Source organism: Rhinatrema bivittatum, chromosome 9 (genome assembly GCF_901001135.1).
Source record: "Rhinatrema bivittatum chromosome 9, aRhiBiv1.1, whole genome shotgun sequence".
Taxonomy (NCBI): domain Eukaryota; kingdom Metazoa; phylum Chordata; class Amphibia; order Gymnophiona; family Rhinatrematidae; genus Rhinatrema; species Rhinatrema bivittatum.
The window spans coordinates 40,212,474-40,237,054 of record NC_042623.1 but is presented as its reverse complement, the minus strand read 5'-3'; the positions used below and the strand labels follow the sequence as shown (position 1 = coordinate 40,237,054).

The following is a 24,581-nucleotide window of genomic DNA, read 5'->3' as shown; positions in this document are numbered from 1 at the left end:
TCCCTCAAACAGGGAACGAGATGGTGATATGAGGCCTTTAGCCCGGGCGCAGAGCAGGAAGTGTCTGAGCTGCATATAAGGAAGAAACTCCGTGGAAGGTAAATGGTAAGTCTCCTGAAGTACCGGAAACGGTATTGGAAGATCCCGCTGCATGACCTGGTGTAAGCAAGTAACGCCATTGTCTTTCCAAAGCTCATAGGCTTTGGTAGGAAGGCCGGCTGGGAACGTGGTGTTGTGAAATATTCAGAGCAAATTCTGTTTGGCGCGAGTGTTCCCAGCTGTAACGCAAATTGTTTTTAAAATTTGTTCTGGTTACAAAAGGTCATTCCCTGTACGTACCCGAATCAGTCCAGAGAGTGGGTTGAGCCTCCTGTCCAGCAGATGGAGACAGAGAAAAACTGAAAGAGTATCCTATATCAGGAGAGAGCCCCCTAGCGTCCCTCCAGTATTTTCTTTGTCTCCAGCAGATCCAGACAGTTGAACCTACGGCTCCCTTCTTTAGCGTTTTCTTCTTTCTGTGGGGTTCTTTCTCCTCAGTTTTTCTTCAGGATCAAACAAGTATTGACAACCTTATTCCTATATACAAAAAAAAAAAAAAAAAAAAAAGACAAGTTATATTTGTTTGAGTTCAAAACTTTTGTTTCTCAGGGGACAATTCTGTCCCCTGGCTCTTATAGGATCCTAGGGGGGCTTGCCCCTTAAAGGTTCAGCCTAGGACTCCTTGCCAGGTGACCTTTAGTGGCTTGGGGCGATACTAGTGGTCCAGTCACTCCCCCTCTTCACCCGGACCCAGGAGGCTTTGCCTCGGGTCCTATTGCACTGCCAATTTGCTGCTGATACAAAAAAAAAAAAAAGTGTCATGGAAGCCAGACAGAGCACTTCTGCCTCACCCGCGTTTAGTTGCTCTCAGGACAAAGAGGACAGAACAATGCATAGTTCATTCTCCTGCTCTTGCTGCACGTGGCAGCCTGGCTCAGCTGTTTTCTTTTGCTTTCATTTCTCCGCGGCACCTTTTTTCTTCTCATGCCACGATCGGCTGCCTGTCTTGCCTGCGGGGAGCCTGCTTTGCGGCTCTCCCACAATGGCCTATGTTCTGCTTGCTTGCTGGGGGGGGGGGGGGGGGGGGGGGGGTGAAGGACTCTCCGGGGCTCCAGCGAGGTCCAGGACGGGCTCCCCGGCATGTTCCCTGGCCGGCTGCTTCGCTAAAAGCCGTGGGAACGGCGGACATTTTGGTTTCAGACATCGCTGCAGGCTCTGTGCCTCAGGGGGGAGGGGTTTACAATTTCTCCACCCGATCTCAGCCCGGGGGGGGGAGGGGGGGTACCTGACTCCTCTGACCCTGTGCCTCCTCCCCAACTACCCGGGAAAGCCAAGCATCATCCTTTTTCTCCGGATTTTGTCCTCTTTGCTGCACAAATCTTATTTAGCCAGCCTCCAGGAACAGGAGGACCCCTCCCAGGACCCCCTCCAGCAAAGATCCCTTGGGTCTCCGTTGCCCAGCCTCCTAGGGTCCCAGATTCCCAGGGTTCCGCCCGGGTGAGGACAGTGTCGGGCTCACCGACCTTCCCGGACCCTCCCCAGCCCCCCCCCCCCCAAACGATCCAGATACAGACCTAGATCTGATCACCAATCCCCAATAGATGGTGACGACTTGCGGGTTTTGAGATTGTTCCAGAGGGAAGAGCTGGATCTGCTCATTCCTTTTGTTCTGGATGAGCTGGGGATCGAAACACCCCCTGAGGATTCCTCCAGTGCAGCTGCCTCAGAGAATGTGGACCCGGTCCTGGCGGGACTCAGGGCTCCTCCATGTACTTTTCCTTTCCACCCCATGCTCATGCAACTCCTCCTACAAGAATGGGAGTCTCCCGAAGCCGGTCTTCAGGTGGGCAGGGCAGTGGACAAGCTCTATCCCCTCCCTGACCAATGCCTGGAGATGCTTAAGGTTCCCAAGGTGGATGCTTCTATTTCCGCAGTCACCAAACGGACCACCATCCCCCTAGTCTATGCCACGGCGCTCAAGTATGTTCAGAATCGCAAACTGGAACTGCATCTCAAGGGGATTTTTGAAGTCCTTGCTCTGGGAGTTCGGGTGACAGTCTGTAGCAGTCTCATGCAGCGGGCAAGTCTTAGATGGATTCAGCAATTACTCAGCACCCAGGACCTCCTGTCTGCAGAGGCAGAACAGGCGGATCGGCTGGAAGCCGCGGTGGCATATGGGGCCATGGTGTCAGCAGTTTTGGCGAGACGGCTTCTTTGGCTGCGCAATTGGTCTGCAGACCCCTCCTCCAAGTTGCAGCTCGGCACGCTTCCTTTCAAGGGTAAGTTGCTTTTTAGTGAGGAGCTTGAACAGCTTATTAAATCTTTGGGAGATAACAAGATCCATAAGCTGCCTGAGGACCGTCCTAAACAGACTAAGTCCTTCTTTCCTTCGCGCTTTCGCTTCCGCTGTCAACACAGGTATAATAACAGAGCGTGGGGCTCCTTCCACAGAGGTGCTCCCGCTAGATCCCAGCCGTGGTTTCAGTCCTTTCGTGGCTGTCAGCCCTTCCGAGATGGTAACCTGCAAGGTTCCTCTGCGAAGTCCTCACAGTGAGATGAGGCCGGCCCATTCCTCCGTTCCAAATTTAGGTGGTCATCTGTCCCTCTTTCTCGGGGAATGGGTCAAGATTACAATGGATCAGTGGGTCCTCGAAGTGATCGAAAACGGCTACGCATTAGAATTTGCTCGGGAACTCCTGGCTGCTACTTTGTCTCTCCCTGCGAGAACTGAAAGCATCCAGCGGTGTGTCAGACTCTGGCCAGGTTGCAGGAGCTGGGAGCCATAGTCCCTGTGCCACTGTAGGAACAGGGATCCAGCCAGTAAGAACATAAGAAATTGCCATGCTGGGTCAGACCAAGGGTCCATTAAGCCCAGCATCCTGCTTCCAACAGAGGCCAAACCAGGCCACAAGAACCTGGCAATTACCCAAACACTAAAAAGATCCCATGCTACTGATGCAATTAATAGCAGTGGCTATTCCTTAAGTAAACTTGATTAATAGCCGTTAATGGACTTCTCCTCCAAGAACTTATCCAAACCTTTTTTGAACTCAGCTACACTAACTGCACTAACCACATCCTCTGGCAACAAATTCCAGAGCTTTATTGTGCATTGAGTGAAAAATAATTTTCTCCAATTAGTCTTAAATGTGCTACTTGCTAACTTCATGGAATGCCCCCTAGTCCTTCTATTATTCGAAAGTGTAAATAGTCGAGTCACATCTAATCGTTCAAGACATCTCATGATCTTAAAGCCCTCTATCATATTCCCCCTCAGCCGTCTCTTCTCCAGGCTGAACAGCCCTAACCTCTTCAGCCTTTCCTCATAGGGGAGCTGTTCCATCCCCTTTATCATTTTGGTTGCCCTTCTCTGTACCTTCTCCATTGCTACTATATCTTTTTTGAGCTGCGGCGACCAGAATTGTACACAGTATTCAAGGTGCGGTCTCACCATGGAGCGATATAGAGGCATTATGACATTTTCTGTACTCCATCTACTTCATCATTCCGAAAAAGGACGGCTCCTTCCGGCCCATCCTGGATCTCAAGAGAGTCAACCAGGCCCTCAAGGTTCCCCATTTCCGGATGGAGGCCCTGAGGGCGGTCATAGCGGCGGTTCACTCCGGCGAATATCTCTCATCTCTCGACCGTACTTGCACATTCCAATCCGCTACGACCATCAGAAGTATCTCCGCTTCAACATCCTGGGTCAGCACTTCCAGTTTCGGGCGCTTCTGTTCGGTCTCGCCACCGCACCATGCGCATTTACCAAGATCCTGGTGGTAGTGGCGGCTTCCCTCCGCCGGGACAGAGTCCTAGTCCACCCTTACCTGGACAACTGGCTCATTCGTGCCAAATCGGAGAAACTCTGCACGATTGCGGTCAACAGTCGTGATATTCCTCACCTCCCTCTGGTGGATATTCAACTTTTCCAAGAGCAGCCTTCAAACCTCCCAGGTCGTGGAATTACTGGGAGCTCGCTTCGACACCCGCGTGGGCAAGGTGTTGTTGCCAGAGACCCGGGTGCTCAAGCTCATGGATCCAGATAAGTCATCTCCTGTCCCTCTCCGTCCCCTCGGCCTGGGACTACCTTCAGGTACTGGGCTCTATGGCTTCAACTATCGATTTCGTGCCTTGGGCTTTTGCACATATGCGTCCGTTGCAGAAAGCTTGCTGTCCCATTGGAAGCCGGTCTCGGTGGAGTTTCGGGCTCCACTACCACTCTCCACCTCTGCCGTAACCAGCATGCAGTGGTGGCTCTCGCTCGCCCACCTCCTGAAGGGGGATGCCCCTGAAGACTCCTCAATGGATCATTGTTATGACGGATGCCAGCCTCTCGGGCTGGGGAGCGGTGTGTCAGACTCAGTCTACCCAGGGACTCTGGTCCCCAGTGCAGTCCCAGTGGCACATCAATCGTCTGGAGACCCGAGCGGTCCGTCTCACGCTCAAGGCTTTTATTCTGTTGATCTATTGCAAAGTGGTACGAGTTCTCTCCTACAATGCCACCACAGTAGCGTACATCAATCACCAGGGAGGCACCAGGAGTCGTCTGGTGGCCTTGGAAGCCAGCAAGCTCCTTTTCTGGGCGGAGCATCATCTGGATTGACTGGTGGCTTCCCACATTGCGGGGAAGGACAATGTTCAAGCAGACTTTCTCAGTCGCCAGCATCTAGACCCCGGAGAGTGGGAGCTGTCTGACGACGCGCTGCGCCTGATCGTGCGCCAGTGGGGGGGGGGCCCCCCCACTTGGATCTCATGGCCACGATGGAAAATGCCAAGGCTCCCAGATTCTTCAGTCACAGAAGGGAGCACCGCTCAGAAGGCGTGGATGCCCTGGCCGTGCAACATTCTTCTCTACGTGTTCCCACCCTGGCCTCTGGTGGGAAAGGTTCTCTGAAGGATAGAACTTCACAAAGGCCCAGTCATTCTGGTGGCTCCGGAGTGGCCGCGGAGACCATGGTTCACGGACCTCGTGAACCTTGTCACACAGGGTCTGCTGCACCTCTGTCACCTTCCCAACCTTCTGTGCCAAGGACCCGTATTTTTAGATCAGGCGGATCACTTCTGTCTAGCGGCCTGACTTTTGAGCAGCAGCAACTGAGGAAGAAGGGTTATAGGGAGGAGGTGATTTTCACCTTGTTACGGGCTCGTAAGACTTCTACCTCCCTTTCTTATGTCCGGTTCTGGCGAGTCTTTGAGAATTTGTGTTCTGCATCCGGTGTCTCATGATCTCTCTCTTCTTCAGAATGGTCTTTCAAAGGGGTTGTCCCTTAGCTCCTTACAGGTGCAGGTCTCGGCCCTTGCTTCCCTCCTCGGGCGGATCGATGGCTATTTGGCGGCCCATCCGGACATTATTCGCTTTCTCAAGGGTGCTAAGCATTTGAACCCGCCCGTCTGGGCTACTTGTCCATCGTGGAGCTTTAATTTGGTGCTTCGTGTACTTTGTGAGCCGCCCTTTGAGCCGCTCCGGCGGGCTACCCTTAAGGACCTGACCCTCAAGGTGGTGTTTCTTGTCTCTATCTGCTCGGCCAGGAGAGTGTCCGAGATAAAGCCCTTACCCTGTAGGGAACCTTTCCTGTGTTTTTATGATTCAGGGGTTACTCTTAAAACGGTCCCCTCCTTACCGAAGGTTGCTTCCTCTTTCCACGTGAATCAGTCTGTGGAGCTCCCAGTTTTCTCTTCCGAAGATGTTGCCAGCATTCTGGGTGGCAAGCTTCGAAAGCTGGATGTCAAGAGGGTTCTACTACAGTATCTCCTGGTTACGAACGAGTTCTGCGTCTCGGATCATCTTTTTGTCTTGTGGAGCGGACCTAATAAAGGCAATAAGGCTTCTAAGGCTACTATTGCTTGTTGGCTTAAGGAGGCGATTGCTTCGGCTTATATTTGTCGGGGCCGACTGGTTCCGGAGGGCTTGAAGGCCCATTCTTTGCGTTCGCAGGCTACTTCTTGGGCGGAGAGTCAGTTGGTGTCTCCACAGCAGATCTGCAGGGCTGCTACCTGGAAGTTGCTGCACACTTTTGCTCGCCACTATCGTCTCGATGTCCAGGCACCAGTATTTGGCTCCTTCGGCAGGCAGGTGCTTCGAGCGGGACAGTCTCGGTCCCACTCTATTTAGGGGGAAGCTTTGGTACATCCCACTGTCTGGACTGATCCGGATACGTACAGGGAAAGGAAAATTGGTTCTTACCTGCTAATTTTCGTTCCTGTAGAACCACGGATCAGTCCAGACTCCCACCCTGGCTGCATTACTGTTTTCTATGTCCGCTCGAAGTGTTTTTTCCTTTTGTTCTCTACAGAGCTACTGAACGCGTGGTTTTCTATCAGAATTTTCAGGCACCGGAAGTATCTCCCTGCTAGATATCTATATAAGAGCAATTTATTTCTCACAATGTTTTGAATTTTTTTCCAATTACCAGTTCATAGTTTGCGGTTTTCTTGCTTGATCTTTTATGGGTTATTGTTAAATTTCTCTGCTTTGATATCATTTATACTGAAGGGACGCTAGGGTGCTCTCTCCTGATATAGGATACTCTTTCAGTTTTTCTCTGTCTCCATCTGCTGGACAAGAGACTCAACCCACTGTCTGGACTGATCCCCATAGTACTACAGGAATGAAAATTAGCATGTAAGAACCAATTTTTCCTTTAAGGAGCATGATGTACGAGATGATGCATTCGACAGAACTGTTGTGGTTAAATACGCAATTCTTCTATTTTAACAGAAGGATTGAGCTTTTTTTTTTTTTTTTTATTTGCATGCTTTATTGATTAAGTAGTTGGATAAAATTTATCAGTTGCTTAGTAACATAGTAGATGAAGGCAGAAAAACATACATTTCTATTTGGTCTGCCTAATTATTCCTGTCTACACTGCCAAGAATACAGCCTAGCTGCCTGCCAGAAACCGTGATTGCCTGTAGGATATCACTCCTTATACCAGACAGTTTTGTCATCGCCCTCCATTGTAGCAGGGATTGCAAGATCCCCTTTTGAATTCACACCCAGCATTTCTCCCCTCCCATGTTCAAGCACAAGGTCCCCCAGTAATCCTACAGCAACCAGCATCAGAGCAACTGTTACTTGGCCATATGGCCTCCTAGGTCCCCATGGCCTTTCCAGATAGTTGCAATCAGATCAATACGCTGAGCAATAATCTGCCCGCAGATTCGGCTCCACTAGGTCTTCTGACTAACTGTACTTGCAATCAGGTTCTTTTGCAATTAAAAATAGGTTGTTTCCTTTTAATTTATAACAGGGCCTACCTAGTCTCCTCTGAATGTAAACTTGGCTATTTTTGTTTGCTCCACTTGTTCTCTCTTCTTTTGGGTCCAAAACCATTCTAATTTTTTTCATGTCTTTTTAAATAATTAAGACCATTCTCCTTGGGCACTAACTAGTAGCAGATTTAAAACTAATTCTAGAAAGTGTTTGTTTTTTGTTTTTTTTTCTTTTTCAGTCAATGCATAAACTATGAAATTCTCTGCCAGAAAATGTGGTTAAGATTCGTAATTTAGCTAAGTTTAAAAAAAGGTTTGGATAGGTGGCAGGATGTGAGAGCCTTTTGGTTTTATTCAATTTTAAAGAACTTACCACTATCTTCTTATGGTTCTTTCCACCTGGCGTTTCTCAAGTTTTAGCTGATTTATTCATAGAATCCATACTAGGCCAATCATTGAAATACATTTTTTTTTTAATTGGTTATGGGGGACTTTAATCTACACGCCGATAGTGTGGTTTCCTCTCAAGTTACAAGCTTTCTCTCTCCTTTAGCCTCTAGTGGACTCTTATCAAATTGTTTTTAGTGCTATCTGTGATAAAGGACACACCCTGGATTTACTATTTGGTTCTGAACAGGCTAGAAACCAAGATTGATGGATCAGAAAAATTACCATGGTCAGATCATTTCCCAGGTAATTTTCAATTTAATTATGGTAACTACATGCAGCAGAGGAAGAAAACCAATAAAAAGCTCAAACCTAGATTTAAAAAAAATAGACTCATCCAGCTTTGTAGATATTGTTACCAGCTTAGTTCAGCATAACTGGAAAGATCCTCTAGACACACCTGGAAACTGGGTTAGAAAATGGAATTCAATACTGAGGGAAGTTGTGAGGCATTGCCCCTAGTGTTCCCCCTGTTTACCTGTGTATGATCAGGCTAGATGCTTGGTCCACTGTAAATGCCTTAAGGAGAGTATGCTCTATGGGCAGGATCCTGAGAAGCAGGTGGGGCTCAGAGGGAGTAACCATAGACTGGGGACTAAGAGCTGAGATCCAGGTGGGGATAACCAGACCTGAGGTCTCCGGGAGGAAGGCAGCTCCTGCATGCAACACTGTCCAAACTTTGAGCTGAGACAAAGCAAACCACTGTAAGTAAAGAATATTCACTGTCTAAGGAGAAGACAGTCTATGGATGTGCGTGTGTGAAGTTATAATAAAGGTTACTGTTTCTAAGAAGACTGGAGTCTCCAGGCCTGTGGGAATCACCATTCATTCCCACAGAAGGTATGAAATTGACCGTCTTAGGGCCTCAGGATAGAAGTAAAATGGGAATTTCCTTGCTCTATCTCCCCTGCCAGCAGATGGAGACTGAGCAAGCTGACATCATAGTATATATAACCCTACAGTGACCCCAGCCTGCCAGTATTCTCCGTCTCCAGCAGATGGTGGACGTGCATCTCCCTATGGGGACTGCATGGAGCTTCTTGAAAGGAGAAATTCTAAATTCAGGAAAAGAAAGCCCCGCTCTCCTGCAGTGGTACCTAAAGGTCCTTCCCGCGATTTCCGTGGTCCCTCAGAGGTGTGCCTTGATCTGGTAGCTGGGTTTCCTGGCGTCGACTTAGTTACTAGTTCATCTGAAAAGGCAGTAGGTGCAGGAGGCCGAGCACGGCAGTGATGGCAGATGCCCTCTCCCCTCGCAGCCAGAGACCATCTCTGTACTCAGCTGGTAAGCGCTAAGCTCAAGTAAGGTTTAAAAAAAAAAGGTTTTACCTGAATCAAAGACAGGAGGGGTTTAAGGACTTCCTCCGGTTTCTGTTCTCAGCTCTTTGGTATACAAACCAATCATTAGAATTAAAAAGAGGTTTACGTCACCTTGAGTGACGGTGGAGAAAAACTAACTCGGCCAATGATTTAAAAAATAAAAAATAAAAAATTGTGGAAATCTGCTTCAGGTGAATACTTCAGTATTTTCTGTACATCTAGTGGTTCTTCTCCATCACAAGATCTTTTATGATGTCATTTTGTGATTGGACAATTTATACCATGTGGCCTTTTTGGCACAGTTTTGAAATTTTTACCCTTTTTCTATATCTGTGATGCAAAGCTATTTGGGAATTGTCTTGTACACGATCGAATGAGGGCATTGAAGTATGAATCTTGTCTTTTGCTGTTTTGTGTTTTTTGATCTCTGCATTTATTACTCCAGGGCGAATTCTGCACACACAAATTTAAAATTCTGCATACTTTGTTAGTCAAAATAACATAATTTACATTACAGTGTTTGACTAACTTTTTTGTATTACATTTTAAATTATTACTCAAAGATGTAGAGTTTTAAATATTTTGAGAAGAATTTCCCTAGACGTACACTGTAAAAGTGTCCCTTCCGCCTCTCTCTTTACTCTCCTGGCCAGACCTCTTTCACTCTGCCCTCTCAAGCCCAAACTCTACCGCTTTCCACTATCTCTCCCCTTCCCCTTTAGGTTTAACTCCTTTCACTCTATCTTTACTCCCCAGCCTTTCATTCCCACAGTTTGACCCCTCTCTCATACTGCTCCTCACACAGGCTCCATCCCTTCCTCTCTCATATACCTCCCCATAGAGGCTCCCTCTCTCTCTTGCACACACCCCCACGTACCCACACACAGGCTCCCTCTCATTTGCACACACTCCTTCATACAGGCTTCCTCTCTATCTTGCACACTCACCCACACAGGCTTCCTCTCTTTCACGCACACACCTTCAGTCAGACTACCTTTCTCTCTCTTATGTACCCCTGCACAAAGGCTCCCTCTCCTTCTTGCACATACACCCACACACCCTGATATAGGCTTCTTCTGTCACAAACATGTACCTTCACTCCCTCATACACACACACCAGTACCCAATCTGTAATTCATATACACAGTTCCCACAGTCTTTCCACATTCACACACACCCATATAGGCTCCCTCTCTCTCGCATGCACACCCATGCACCTTCACAGGGGCTCTTTCTCTCTCTCATCAGATCTTTCTGCACTCATTTCCCCAAACCCCCTCCCCCAAATGCTTTCTTTGCCTCCTCTCTGCACATATACCTATGCTGTTTCTACTCTTTTGGCAAAACCAGCTCTTCAGGGATGGACTCCGCTCGCAGCCGCCAGAATTCACTCATTTTCGCCACGAGCGCGATAGGCTCCGCTCGCAGCCACTGGGCCTCACTCATCTTGGCCACGAGCGCGATAGGCTCCGCTCGCAGCCAATGGGCCTCAGTTACCTTTGCCGTGAGTGGGATGGGGTCTACTCGCGGCCACCGGACTTCATTCATCTTCGCCACCGCCGGGCCTCGTTCATCTTCGCTGTGAGCGTGACTGGCTCCACTCGTGGCTACCGGGCCTGTGAAATCTTTACCCAGAGTGCAATGCGCTCTGCTCGCAGCCACCAGGCCTGTGAAATCTTTGTCGCGAGCGAGATAGGCTCCGCTCACGATCCACTGTGCTTCTCTTCAAATTCTGTGCCAAAAAGTGAAATTCTGCGCGCCACAGTAGCACAGGAGTAATTTATGCTGTATAGCCTTTTGATATGTTCTGTCACTTATGTATACTCCAATTTTTTTATTGTAATTTTGAAGTGTCGCTCCTGATGCAGTTACACAACAAAACACTGTGTCGGGGACTTACCTGCTATGTATATCGATTTTTAGATTTGATTAACATGCTTTATAGAATGTTTTATAAGGACATATCAGTTATCTCTCTCTTCAGTTTGACTCTAGGTATTGTATTGTTCTGAATGCTCCACCTGTCTTTTGCTTTTGCTTAAGATTTCATCCTGACTATCTATAGCTAAGACCCTATAAATTCTCTCTGCCGACTTGGTATCAAGCTGGATGTTTTTGCAATTCACTACAAACCCGAGATTGTTTATTAGTTGGTTCACATCTTTTATAGAGTTTTATAAGATGTGCTCTATATTAATTAAACAGTTAAATAAGGGAATACAAACAAATTCTGCTTCCTGATGTGAGCAAGTACTACTGCTAGACACTAGACTACTGCTGCCACTAGGGCAGAGGGCAGTTCTCTGTTTTAGTAAAGGTGATCTTGTAGGGCAAATCTTAGGCATTTTCTGTGTTGATGGGAATGTTGGTATAAACATCCTTGAGGTCTAGCAAAATCAACCAGTCTTGTTGCTGTCGAAGGAATGAGAAGTTCATCTTGAACTTTTCTTTCTTTAGAAAAATATTTAAATCCTTTTCCTTTTTGGTGGAACTGCTGGATTTCTAAATTTCTTGGGTTAATATTTTAGTTGTATGTTCGAATGAAGCTGATAAATGGGTGTTTTCAAAGTGGTCCGGACGATATCTCCTCTGTGAGAAAGTATGTATCTGCAACACAGACAATGACTGCAGAACAGTGCTCTGGTTTTTGATTGATTCTATCCCCGAATAACTTGACTCCTGCACATGGAGGGGAGGGTCCATATTCAAATGCTATTTAGCCGGACTTATCCAGCTAAATGGCTGCCACTGAATATCTGGCTATTCCACTTAGCCAGATAAGTCACTTATCTGGTTAAACAGCAGACTATTAAGTGGGCAGGCATTAACCATAACTAGGCGGTGCTGCATATCAGGTTAACTTAGCTGCATAAGTAGTGATAACTGGATAAATTAAGACATGCGCCATAGCAAGCCGTTTAAGCTTATCCGGCTAACTTTAAAACCTATCCGGGTATATTCAGTGGGATATACTCATGCTGTTGAAATTAGCCAGGTAAGTCTTATCTAGCTAAATTACACAGATAGCTAGCTTTATATATTGGCCTCTGGGTGCTTGCCAATTTCTTGGGGACGTCTTACCTGAGACAAGAAACATGCAGCCATACTAATTTTCTCACCACTATTCCTAATGCTGAAACTCTGGAGGATGGATCAAAAGAATCATAGATTGAACATTTGATATGTCTTGAATAGTCTACTGTGTCCTTCATGACATCTGTGAAATCTTTTAAGTTCTTGTTCAGGTAGTGTATTTGCATTGCTTTTCAGCCTTTGAAGATTGTTGAAAAGGTCATCTGCAATTGGTGAGCTTTAATTCTAGATTGTACTGTTGCTTCCTGGAAGATTCTCTTGCCAGTTGTGTCCAGGATCGTGTTTGTCCTTTCCCAGAGGGTACTTGGAATATGGCTTTGCTTTTCTCATCTTTGAGTAGATGATTAACAAGTCATGTGGTAGTTAGACCTTATTATATCCCAGGCATTTCTGAATTTTAAACTTGATATCCATTTTCTTTGCCACGGGTGTAATGGAATAAGGCATGTTCCATATCTTTGATTGCATATCTTATAGCACTTGATGCATAGGAATAGCCTTAAATTGCTTTGGCGGTTGTAAAGTTTGTAGAACTTGCAAGTCAGTGACAGCTTCTTCCTTCTCCTTGAAGATTGAAGGGTATAGCTTCAGATATTTTCTATATAAATTATGGATGGGTTGGAATTCTTTGGTCATGGGTCTGATGGAGGATCTGGCAAATGACCTCTAGGTATATTTTATAAGGAGTCATCTGAATCTTGAGAAAATTCTGAATCTGATATAAAGTATGATGGTGAACATGATTGTAGCCCTTCTGAAGATATCTCAGTGGTTTCTTTTGTTGATATATCTTCTAGTTTTACAAAAGGAGGAGGAAGTTTTGATTGTAATTCTTCTCTTAAACATTCTAAAATACGTCTTCGGAATGAAGGTTCACTGTTCGATAATTCCTTCATATGAGTTTTAATGAAATCGGTCCAAAGCACAAATATATGACAGACTGAAAACTATTGAAAAGGAAGCTTTGGTTCCTTTGACCCGATGAAGAGAGCCCCACAGAGGTGTGAAGATACAGTGCTTAAAGATGCTGATGATTCTGTAGTATGTCTGAGTTTTAGATTTTTTCAGAGGCTATGTTTCTGTGTCATTCTTTTTTAGTGCTGTGCGCTGACTGCACCGATGTACTCAGCACTAAAGATTGTATGCGCTACTAACTCTCTGCCATTCTTTTTCACCTCTGTGCCTACACTCTTTGGCGCCAATGATTCTGCGCCATTATCAGAAGTGCCCAAAAGCTTTTCAAGGCTCCTCAGGACAGGTGATGTAGCCCTTTGATTTCTCACTGCAGACGAGCTGAGACTTTTTTGAACTCGAAGTGAAGAGTGATAAGGGGCCATTCTCTTTTTCTATGCTGTTTGGACCTTATGTTCTTTGAAAGGCCCTTAAGCTCATATTTGAGCTTAGATCGTAATATATCCGTGCCATTGAAGGCATTCTGCAACAGGGGCCGCAAGAAGAGCCGTCATGGTCCAAGCCTAAACACCAAAAGCATCAGTTGTGCTGGTCTACTGAAGCCATCTTATGGTGGCATTTTCCCCACAATAGACTTTTGCCTTTCTTCTCCTCCAAGGAATATCTTGCTGACAATATTGTCAGAACATAGAAACATTTGAGTTTTTTCTTTTCTGTTGTCTTTAAAAAAATAAATAAATAAAATTTTTTTTTTAATGTGGCTAACGTTTTGAGGAGAGAAAATATGACCGTTTGCGCAGCAGACCAAATAAAACTGAAGGAGGGCATGTGGTGATGCTAGTTTGGAAACACCCACTCATGCCCAGAATGGACTCATGCAAGTTTCTGGGCTAGGAGAGAATAGAGGTGGACTTGGCACCGTCGGATGATGTCACCCATCTTAAGTAGCTAATTTGGTACGGTTGTCCACGAAGAAACATTTTACTTAACATTATACTTTAATATCAAATTTGATACTCTGATTCTCATAAAACATCCCAAAGTGGATTACAATTCAAATATTTTAAAAACCATGATACAAAAAGAAAAAAAATAACGAACAATTAAATATCAGAAGCCGAAAAAAGGCTTCTCTTAGGGAAGCTGAGGATTACATAGGAGCAGTTTTCAAGATTAAAACAAAATAACATCTTACTTGAATTAAGTAGGTGGAGTGTGTTTTGCTGCTGCTTTTATGCACTTTGGAAATATTGTACAGTCAATGGAAGGTACACCTTTACTGTTACTTGTTTTGTTCCATGTGTAATGTAACATTAAAGTTCACTTATTTTGATTTTTAATGATTTTTTTTTTCTGTTGATTACCTGTTTCTTCTTATGTTTTTTATAGTGCGTCCAGTGGGTTGACGATGCCAAACTTAACCAGCTGCGGAGAGAAGGCATTCGATATGCCAGAATTCAGCTCTATGATGATGATATTTATTTTATTCCAAGAAATGTTGTCCACCAGTTCAAGACAGTTTCAGCTGTGTGCAGTCTAGCTTGGCATATCCGGCTCAAGATGTACCACCCGGAGGCGGCAAGCACATCCGCCGAAAGGGACAACATGATTGGCGCTATGAGCGACAATACCTCCAGTGACTCCACATTTTCAGATAATCAGCCATCCATAAAACACGAACCGCTTTCACCTTTCAGAACTGGGGAGGAGCCCAGGAATTTTTTTCTACCTGATGTGACAACATTGCTTAAAACGGAGTGTCGGAACATTAGAGGAAAGCCCGAACACTTGGAGGAGACGATGTTGAAGACCGAGACGGACTCAGAATTTGAACTTGGCAGCAAAGAAGGCTCAAGTGACAACTCAAACTCCTACTCCAGAAGTTTCACAAATCAAGAGGACACAAGGCAACCTAGTCTGCACGCACATGGAGATGACTTCTTGTGCTAAAATTTGTACATATGGTTTTAAATTCCTGTTTGATTTTTTTTTTTTTTTTTAATTCCCCAGAGCAAGGACATTTAATGTAAAGATTCATATAAAAAATTTCTGCCGGACAAGCGCAGGTCTTGTCTTTGCGTCTGTTACAGAAAAAAGAGTGTATGTAGCTTTGTAACATTCCTCAGTGCCTGTCCATAACTGTGAAGAATCAAAGCACTTAGGGCCAGCTGCACTGTAAACAGTGCAGGTTTAACGGAAAGAAGTCTTGGAAAGAAGTTTTAAGTTGTAGGTTTTAGAGTAGAGCTGACATTAACATATATATATTTTTTGTAAGATGAGCCAGAATTCTTTTTTGACAATTCCAGGCTTTTCCATAGAGCTTATTTATACCAATTTTTTCATTTTAAATGTGTCAGCGCTGTAGTGTAAATAGCTTTTTTAAATCTTTTTAGTGTGATTTATACTGAAACATGAGCCGCTTAATAAAGGTTCATAACGACAGATTTGTTTTATTTTTTGGGTGTGTGTGTAAAAAAAAAAAAAAAAAAAGTAATAAAACAAGTGTAGTGGTTTCACCTTTTGAACTTCGACCGTTACCATGTGCTGGTGTACCTCGCTTTAGAAAAAGGGATTTGGAGAGCAGGGCATTAACTAAAAGTCTGGTTTCCCTCCCCTCCCCCAAGGTGAACCTTATTCACTGACCATTTTTGACACAGGCATAAAGCAGGAGAAAATGTTTGAATTTGGGATATGGTGACCACGCTTTCTTGCCAAGTTTGCACTGAAGAGGTGCGTTGCAGCATTTTCACAGATTTCGCCATCAAGTTTCTGTTCTAGCAAGGGCTTTTATTTGTTTCAAATGAGATTTCCATTAGAGATGTGCATTGTTAACCCCTATCAGTTCGGGCTTCGTTTTCGGGCCCTGCGGGAAATTCGTTTTTCCTGCGGTTCATTTTTTTTTTCATGGGTCCCGATTTTAGTGTTAGTGCGTGCTAACCATAGCGCGCACTAACGTTTTAAAGTTAGCGCGCACTAACACGAACTATGAATTTTTCCGAAATTTCTGAAAAATTCAGTTCGTTTTTCGGTGCCCATGAACCATGACGAATTAGACAGTTTCGTTGAAATTGTCTAATTCGTGAAAAATGAACGCACATCTCTAATTTCCATTGCCACAAATAATTAAGGTGTCACCAAATTCAGTTTAGTTTAAATTCATTCCTGTGAAAGATGTATGAAAGCTGTAATGCTCGTCCTTATCTAGTGCTCACTCCTGCTTTTATGAATCTTAAGTAAATTAGGTGAAGGGGTGGGGGATTGCTGGGTTAAGCATTATTGGTATCCTGTGCTTGCAAAGCATGAATGCATATGTGCACAAACTGGACTTTAGAACAATGTAAAAGGATAGGAAATAGTAATATATTGAGTTAAGTAAAAGAGTGAGACCGAGTTGATATTGCGAAGGTTTGTGCTTTAAGTTTATATTTAAGGTTTGAAGTCTGAGGCGCAGATGTATTGTGAGTAACTTCCCGATGCTACACGTTCAGAGGGATCTTGTTCTGAAGAAAACTCCAGCACTCAACCAATGTTTCGGCAAACTCCATTTCATGGAATCCTAGGCACTCTATCATTCCCTTCACTCTTCTGCTCCTCAAACTGCCATCAAACTCAGGTGGCTTATAGAAGTTGGTACATGATTTGCTAAGTCTTCTCTTGTTATGTGCGGCTTACATGTATTTTTAAAAACAGTCTTGGCATAAACTTAATTGAGTCCTTGTATGTTGGACAGGCAAAAAAAAAAATCCAGGACATGGGGAGGTATGCAGCTGCATTTGAGTTTCAGATTAATTCCTGGCTATAGTGTTTTAACCTGATCTGTTTTCCCTTGCTTAGCTAAGTATGCATGTTTTGGGTTTTTTTTAATGCCATCTGCTGGGAGCATGTTACCATCTGGGCCTGAAATTCCATGTCCTCATTCAGGTCAATATCCCTTCAAATGAGATATTGAACATGAGGTCTGTGGATGCTAAAGTTGAAAGCCTGAGGATTTTAATTTTTTTTTTTTTCTAATCAAATTTCCATTTTCCCCCTACTCGCAGTATGTTGTAACCTCCCATACACTCTACCATCTGCAAGCTGGCAGCACTTCATTACTAAGGGCTTTATCATTGCATAAGGAAAGAGGCATTGTGCCTCAGCAGCTGAAAGCAATGGTTTATAATAGAAATACATTTAATTTGTGTAATAGTAGTAGATTGTTTCAGTGCTGTATATCAAGAGAGGTTTGGAGATCTGTGCATTTCCCTGGTTGGTCATTGGTTTTGCATTTTACTGATCAGGAGAAAGGGATTCAATGTGTACATCTGAGATGGTAATGTCAGAAAAATCTTCTATATGGTGTGCTCAGCTTTCTCCTTGGGTGTCTTAATGCAAAGTATTGGAACAATAAATTTAATTCTTTTCATGTCTTAATTTAGCTTTTCTATGGGGTGACTTATAACCGTCCTCAAAGATTTCCCCCCGTTTAATATCTATGCTGTACTATGTGTATTCTGCTGAGTCCTACAGAGGCTTCATGTGACTGAGCAGGATTCAGCTCTTCAGAGATCAATCCTTCCAGTACTGTCCTGTAATGGCTCAGTAAATTGTCTCTGTGGGTGCAATACTTGTTCCTTTCCCCAGAAACTTTGAACTCTACTTCCAGCCTATGCAATAGGGAATGAACTGAGGACTGGGCCCTGCAGTGCAGAGTGCTAACCATTGTCCTGACCTACACCTTCAATGGCCTGATCGTTCCACAGCGCATTGTACAGAGGGCATTGCTGTTAATAATGTGTGTTTTAATGAGCACTGGCTCAAATGAGGATACATTGAAGACTTTTATATTATCCTTTCTTAACGTCTCTAAATTAAAATGTCCAGCCATCCCATTATAAAGAAACAAAAATAAGTTTGTGCCATTTTGAGAATAACCTGGATAAACAATTGTCTACTCCTTACTGTTGTAGATTCTTATCAAAAGAAATAGAAATGAAGATTGCAATCAATAAGAAATTGCTTCTAAAGTTACCGATGAGGGTATGCCCATACTCTGTATTAAGCTAATTCTGACAAATTACAAAAATAAGAGATTTTAAATGGATAATGCAAGTCATGTACTGTGTCTTAGCATTGGTGGTGGTGTGGACGCATTGAAATTGCATGGTAGAGGTTTGAGCGTATTGTCTTGAATACACTTTTCTGCATTAGGCATGCCTCTGTGCAGAAAGCTTCTTTACGCTGATGTTTCTGGTAAAATATTTTTTAGTAGAACCTTGATTTAATATCATATATGGTTTTGTGTGCAAAAAAATTCAAGCACCCCTGGTCAAACTGTGTTTCAATGAATTTCTAAATGAACAGAAGCTGATACAACCTTTACATGGTACAAAGTTAAATATAAGATCTTTCAGCAATTTTTAATGCAGATTTTAACAGATTGAAAAGGGGTGCCTAAACTTTTGCACACAATTGTAATTGAAATAAAGATCAACAAACATAAGCTATGGGTCATACCTGTCAGTGCAAAAAAACAAAATAGTAAAGGAAGCATAGTGCTGGACACAAGTGTATTAAGTTAGTCCAATCACCTCCCATATTTAATTGTTGACCTTTATTTCTTTGCACTTAAGTGGACTAAAACAGCAATCACACAACTTTATTCATATAACTGATTTGAATAGGATTTAATTTTTCTGATCTTCTCAGCATCAGTGGCTATTAACCGTGGTGAAAGAGTAGCTGGTGCTATGCTCTCCCAGCTAGGAGGAAAGATCATTGCAACTGATTCCTGATCAGGAGTCTTTCACAGTGAAGTTGCTATTCAGACATTAAATAGAGAATGTACTGCATAGAATCAGTCTGTACAATACAATTGTAAATTCACATTTTTGTTTGAGAAGTGTCATATAAGAGAATATGACCCAATTCTTCAGCTGCATTACATGTTCACCTTTCTGTATATGCTAAAGTGGACAGTACAAGTTAATAGCAAAAGTTAGCAGTTTGTCTACAACTATGAATGTCTTTTTAATAATGGTTCATGATGATTAAACCCTTTGTGCACTAGCCATACAATAAAACCCCCCAAATTATGTTGAAACACCTGGTGGTTTATTCTTTGTGGCTTGCTAGAAGAGTTGTATGACATCTTGCCCTTAATTTATCTTCTCAGAAAAAGCTTTTGGTAAATTGGAACTCTGTGTCATCAATGAAGACCAGTCTCACTGACATGCCACTGGTTTTCACTTCAAAAAGAAGAAATTACTACTTACCTGATAATTTCCTTTCCTCTAAAGAGGGCAGGTCAATCCCCACCAGTGGATTATGCACCTCTGCCAGCAGATGGAAACGGCGTAAAAGCTGACGTCCCGGATATACAGTCCCGCCCAGACATCAGCCAGCCAGTATTCTCTGGAAAAGCCAAACTGTGGACAAACTGATTATACTTTAACATTATCATTAAAAATCAACCACTCATAGTTCCAAACCAATGGGAACCCCGAGCTCAGACAAAAGAATTAACACATGCAGTAAACTAAGGGGCTAAAGAAGCCACTTGCCAGTCATCAACGAAGAGCAGGAATCATATTCTGCAATATTGCCTTGAAAAAAGGCTAACCCAACAGTAAACCTCGGCAGCCTAGCGCGGGCATGGGATTGACCTGCCCTCATTAGAGGAAAGGAAATTATCAAGTAAATAGTAATTTCTCTTTCCTCTGCATTCTGGAAGGTCAATCCCCACCAGTGGGATATACCAAAGCTAATCCCAAAAAGGAAGGGAGGCTACTAGCCGTCCAGTCAATACCACCCGTGCGAATGCAGCATCCTCTCTAGCCCAAACATTCAAGTGGTAATGCTTGGAAAAGGTGTGCAAAGATGACCACGTTGCCGCTTGGCAAATTAAGTTCCGCCCACGATACTGCTTGAGGCACCATGGAATGTGATCCAATCTGTTTCTGCAGAGCAACATCTTCCACCACATAGGTTAGGTGGCTGTAATGACTTCTTTAATCCAATGGGCTATCGTTGCCCAGGTCACCGGTGCTTCCTTTTCACAGCCACCATGGAGCATAAACAGGCAATCCGACTCCTGGACATTTTAGTCACCTCCAAGAAACACAGGAAATGTCGTTTGACGTCCAAGAAACGGAAAAGACTATACTCATTTCCATCTCTTCCCCTGCCCCTTATGCAAGCCATCCTGTAAGAATTCCAAAATTAAAGGAATATCCATATTGAGAGGTTGAAAGCCTTGCTCAAAACACCAGGCCTCAAAACTCTCCAAAATAACATAGGAGTAGAAAACATTTCCTGGCTCAAAGGTGTAAATCACAGCAAGCGAATAACCGTGCCTCAACAACCAAGCCCTTTCAATAGTCAAACCATAAGACAAGATGGACCTGGATCCTCATGAAGAATGGATCCTTCCTGTAACAGATTCTTCCAAGATGGTAGCTGGAGGGGACTGCCCCCCCCCCCCCCCAGCTGTCTCTGGAGATCGGCATACTCAACCCAAAGTGAAAGGATGGTGTTGGTTAGACTTGGAATTTTCCGGACAATTCTGCCTACCAGAGACCAGGGGGGAAACTCTACAAGAGTGCCACGTGGCCACTTCTGAACAAGAGCATTGATACCCAGCCCTTTAGGATCCTGCCTGCGACTGAAAAAGCATGGAACATTCGCATTGAAGGTTGCCAACAGGACTAGGTCCAGTAGGCCTCAGAAGCCCGAACCTGACATCCTGAGAGTGAGTCTCCCCTGAGGACTTGGCCAGTGGATCAATCGAAGGAGGGGGACACCCGTGTCGTATCATTCTCAGTCCCACTCAATTCAGACAGAGGAGATGGGCCATAGTCAGCCAAAATCAGGAGTCAAATCCCCACGATCATCTAGGCAGTGCTGACACAGGCTTGTAGAAGGCTTTGGCTGCATTGCCCTGATGTGGTATGCAGCACAAATAGATAAACACTTAGACAACTTTGCCACAGGCACTATGGTTATAATGCGCTCAGACAGGTTATAGGCATGTACCTAGCTGGACCCACAAAATGTGCAGCCAGAAACCTGTATGTAACAACCGCATCCAAAGTGGGCGCCCAAAAAATTTGCGTCATAATATACATGTCTACCATGGCCATCCCAAACTAGATGCACAAACCGTGCTTCCAGGAATGTCCAAGGTGCACGTCCAGAAAGGACGCCCAACCTGGACACAGGATATGCATCCAAGGAACCATCCAGTCACACACGCTCCCAAAAGGGAGCCAAGGCAGTGGACACAATAAGACACGCAGGTGTGTGCCGACACTCAATGAAAACGCACAAACTAACCGCTGCGGCCTACCATGCACCAAAAAGGAGAGGCCTGAGAATGGGGCCTAGCCAAAAGGCTGCTCAACCTGCTGTGCCTGAGCTAACTCCACACCTCACAAAACTCCCCAGAGATGTGAGCAGGAAGGCCAAATGCTGAGGGAAACAGACCCGGTAGGAAACTTCTCACTAGCAATTTCCTTCTTTTCTCTCTCCTGCTGTTTTTTTATTTTATTTTATTTTTTTCATATAAAGTAAAAACTTTTAACCTGAGCTCGGCCCTCCTTGGCTGAATGCAGGAATAGGTCCTGGCTACAGGGGGAGAGGGCTAAAGCCTTCATCGCTGAGCCTCTCTTGGCCTGCAACCGCTAATTTTCCAAGTCCATGCTACCCAAGGCTACCGGACTGAAGGCTCTTTACTAAGGGAGGAACTGCTCAGTATCACCTCAGGAGGCAAGAGGTGCCCTATAATCTACTTATGTCTCCTTTTTCTTTCTTTTTTTTTTTTTTACTCAGGCAATCCCTCGAATGAAGATGAAGAATACTGACTGGCTGTTGTCTGGGCGGGACTATATATATCCGTGACATCAGCTTTTGCTCCATCTCCATCTGCTGGCAGAGGTGCATAACCCACTGGTGGGGATTTACTTGTCAGAATGCATCAAAAATGTCTTTTATAAAACCTACTTTCAGGATTTATTTCTTGTGTAGAGGTAATTATCCTTCATGCATGACCTGCTTCCATATTTTAATCAAATAATGCATTAATCTAGTTTCAGTCAGCGCCTCCACCATAATCTGCAAAGATAGTTACATGTTCAAAATCTGTCCGTGTAAAAAATATTTCGGCCACCAAAATTGTTATAGCGAGTTAGAAAAATTACCTAAAATACTCCTAATAGATTATCTACAACATAAGTGAAAATAATAGCAAAGGAGCATGTTTCTCTAATTTAAATTGAATGTAAGTCATGGGAACGTAATCAGACAGGATCTACACTAGATGCTAACATGATTAGTCCAAAACTTTACACGTCTATTTAATAATGAATATTACTGGAATATGTATTGTATTCAATGTTGACAATTTTTTAAAAATAAATAGCATTACCTTGCTTGGGTTTTTTTGAGAATTTTTTTTCCTGCCTTTGTTCAATATTATGTTACATTTTGGTAATAAAAAATGCAAAGTTGGTAAAAACTGAAGTGCTTCCTTCAGATGTTACGTGAAAACATTTAGATGGCACAAGGGTTCACAGCAGAGTGGCAAAAGCCCTTGGAAGCTTGGTGACTCATTTCACTAGCTGTGAGTACAGGTGAGCGTCATAATTTTTAAATAGTGTTCAAATGATGTTGAATATCCACTACACTGCCTGTGAAGTTTGATGCTTATGTGATCATCTGTAGATAAAATTTGGTAGCCAAATGGGAGCAGGGGAGGTTGGTGGTTCTTTTTTTTTTTTTTTAATGGTTAAATGATCACTAAATTTGATGAACTGATTAAGCCATTTACCAGGCCGTTAGTCAGTGATTCATCCCCTGGTTCAGGTCCTAAGTTGGGAATTTAGATCCCTGTTTGTTTCATGTGAGAACTGCTATTTTTGGTGGGAAAAGTATGCATGTAAATTAGGAAAATCAAGAAGGTTGGTAGCCATGCTTAAAGCAAATCTCAACTTATGCTGAAAGCCATATGGAGTCAGCACAGCACTCAAAAACAAACAACAACAAAAAACTTTAGCACATTCCGCTGATCCCCTTGCTAGTCTTCCAAAATAGAAATTCATATTATGTGATAAGTGTATTTATTAAATTTATATACTGCCAATCTGCAATCCTAAGCATTTTACAAAAAATGTACATAATCATAATACAAAGATCCATAAAATGCAAATAATGAAAGTCAAACTACAAAACATTAAATCACAAGATCAAAAAAGTGATATTAAAAGAATGCTAAAAACAGCAAAATAATAAAAGCTATTATATACTAATAGGGGAACCTCTTTGCCCTTCTTCATTAATTAATATGTGCACAACCAATCACTCCACTCTCCTCATCACTGCACTCTACCCTCTCTAGTCTATCCTTTCAATATCTACCCCATCCAGATGCTCCCCCTCAATCTCCACCCCTCCCACTATTCCTCCATTCCATCATCCCTTTTTGAATCCCCCAGCTGCTCCTTTATAGACCCCAAGTGATTCTCTGGCATCTTTTCCCTCTCACCCTATCCTCCATTTCCTCCTCACTCTCATCTTTATTACCTTCCAGCTTTACCACCTCTCACCCACCAGTTACTCTTTTACATCCTCCCTCCAAAACCTTTCATGCTTATCCAACCCTTAAACCCCTCCTGCATCTGATACTTCCCTTTAAACATGTTCCAACAAATGATCTTAACTGATCTTATTCAAACATCCCCCTGGGCCAGGGCCAATGGCAACATTTTCATTTGGGCCCTAAGCCAAATATAGATGACAAGTGGTAAGAAGAGGGAATGCTGAAAATAGGGGTAACATTTTTTTTTCTTGGGTAAGTTCAGTGTTTTTTTTGGGAGAGAGGAGCTGTGATAATCTTCACTGACCAGTGCACACACCATCCTGTTTATGTAAACTGATGAGATGGCTGGTCCCAAGTCCAAAGGTGATTTGAAAGTGGCAGCAGCATTCGTAAAGTCAGCATGGGGCCTGCCGTGGTCCTGATCCCTCCTCATGCAGGGCTTCCTTTTACCATACCAACTCGTGCGAGGGTAGGGCCACTGCAGGGCCTGTGAGTGCTTGCTGCCTTGCAGGCTTCACCTCGCCTGAAGAGCACTGCCATTTGAGCCACTTGTGATCCCAGTTGAAGGTTTTATGATCCCATTTCAGTTTCAACTCAGTTTGGGAAGCTCTGTCCTAATGCTTTTCAGTCTTGATCCTTTATAAAATTACCTCCCCTTTATCAGAGCAAGGTCATTTTTTTGTAGGGTTCCAGCTGCCCATCCTTGTTTTGGCCTAGTTGGTGAATTTTCATGAACTTGATTGTATCAGCAGACAGATTGAATCAATTCTTTATTCTTTTCAGCTGTGGTTGAACAGTACGACAAAAACAGCATTACTGCTGATTTGTCCTTGAATGGTATCAGTTTCTCAGGCTTTTCCATGTGTATTTGCATTTATATTGTTCCATATTTTTGTAATAATTTGGCCCATAACAAGTGCTTTTCTAGCCCATCAACTCCACCCAGAGAATGCAGAGTTACCATAACATCAGAGTCAAACAGGTC

The 24,581-nt window shown here is 43.8% G+C and overlaps 1 protein-coding gene across 3 annotated transcripts in view; it reads left to right on the top strand.

The window, feature by feature from the left end:
• The window catches only part of RSBN1L (round spermatid basic protein 1 like), a 124,069-nt gene extending 101,639 nt beyond the window's left edge, over positions 1-22,430 (top strand). For all 3 annotated transcript variants that reach the window (XM_029615044.1, XM_029615043.1, XM_029615045.1), the window contains one exon: positions 14,413-22,430. In XM_029615044.1, coding sequence (XP_029470904.1) covers positions 14,413-14,973 — 561 coding nt within the window. In that variant the 3' untranslated portion in view covers positions 14,974-22,430. The remainder of the gene's footprint in view (positions 1-14,412) is intronic.
• The last annotated feature ends 2,151 nt before the right edge of the window (positions 22,431-24,581 follow it).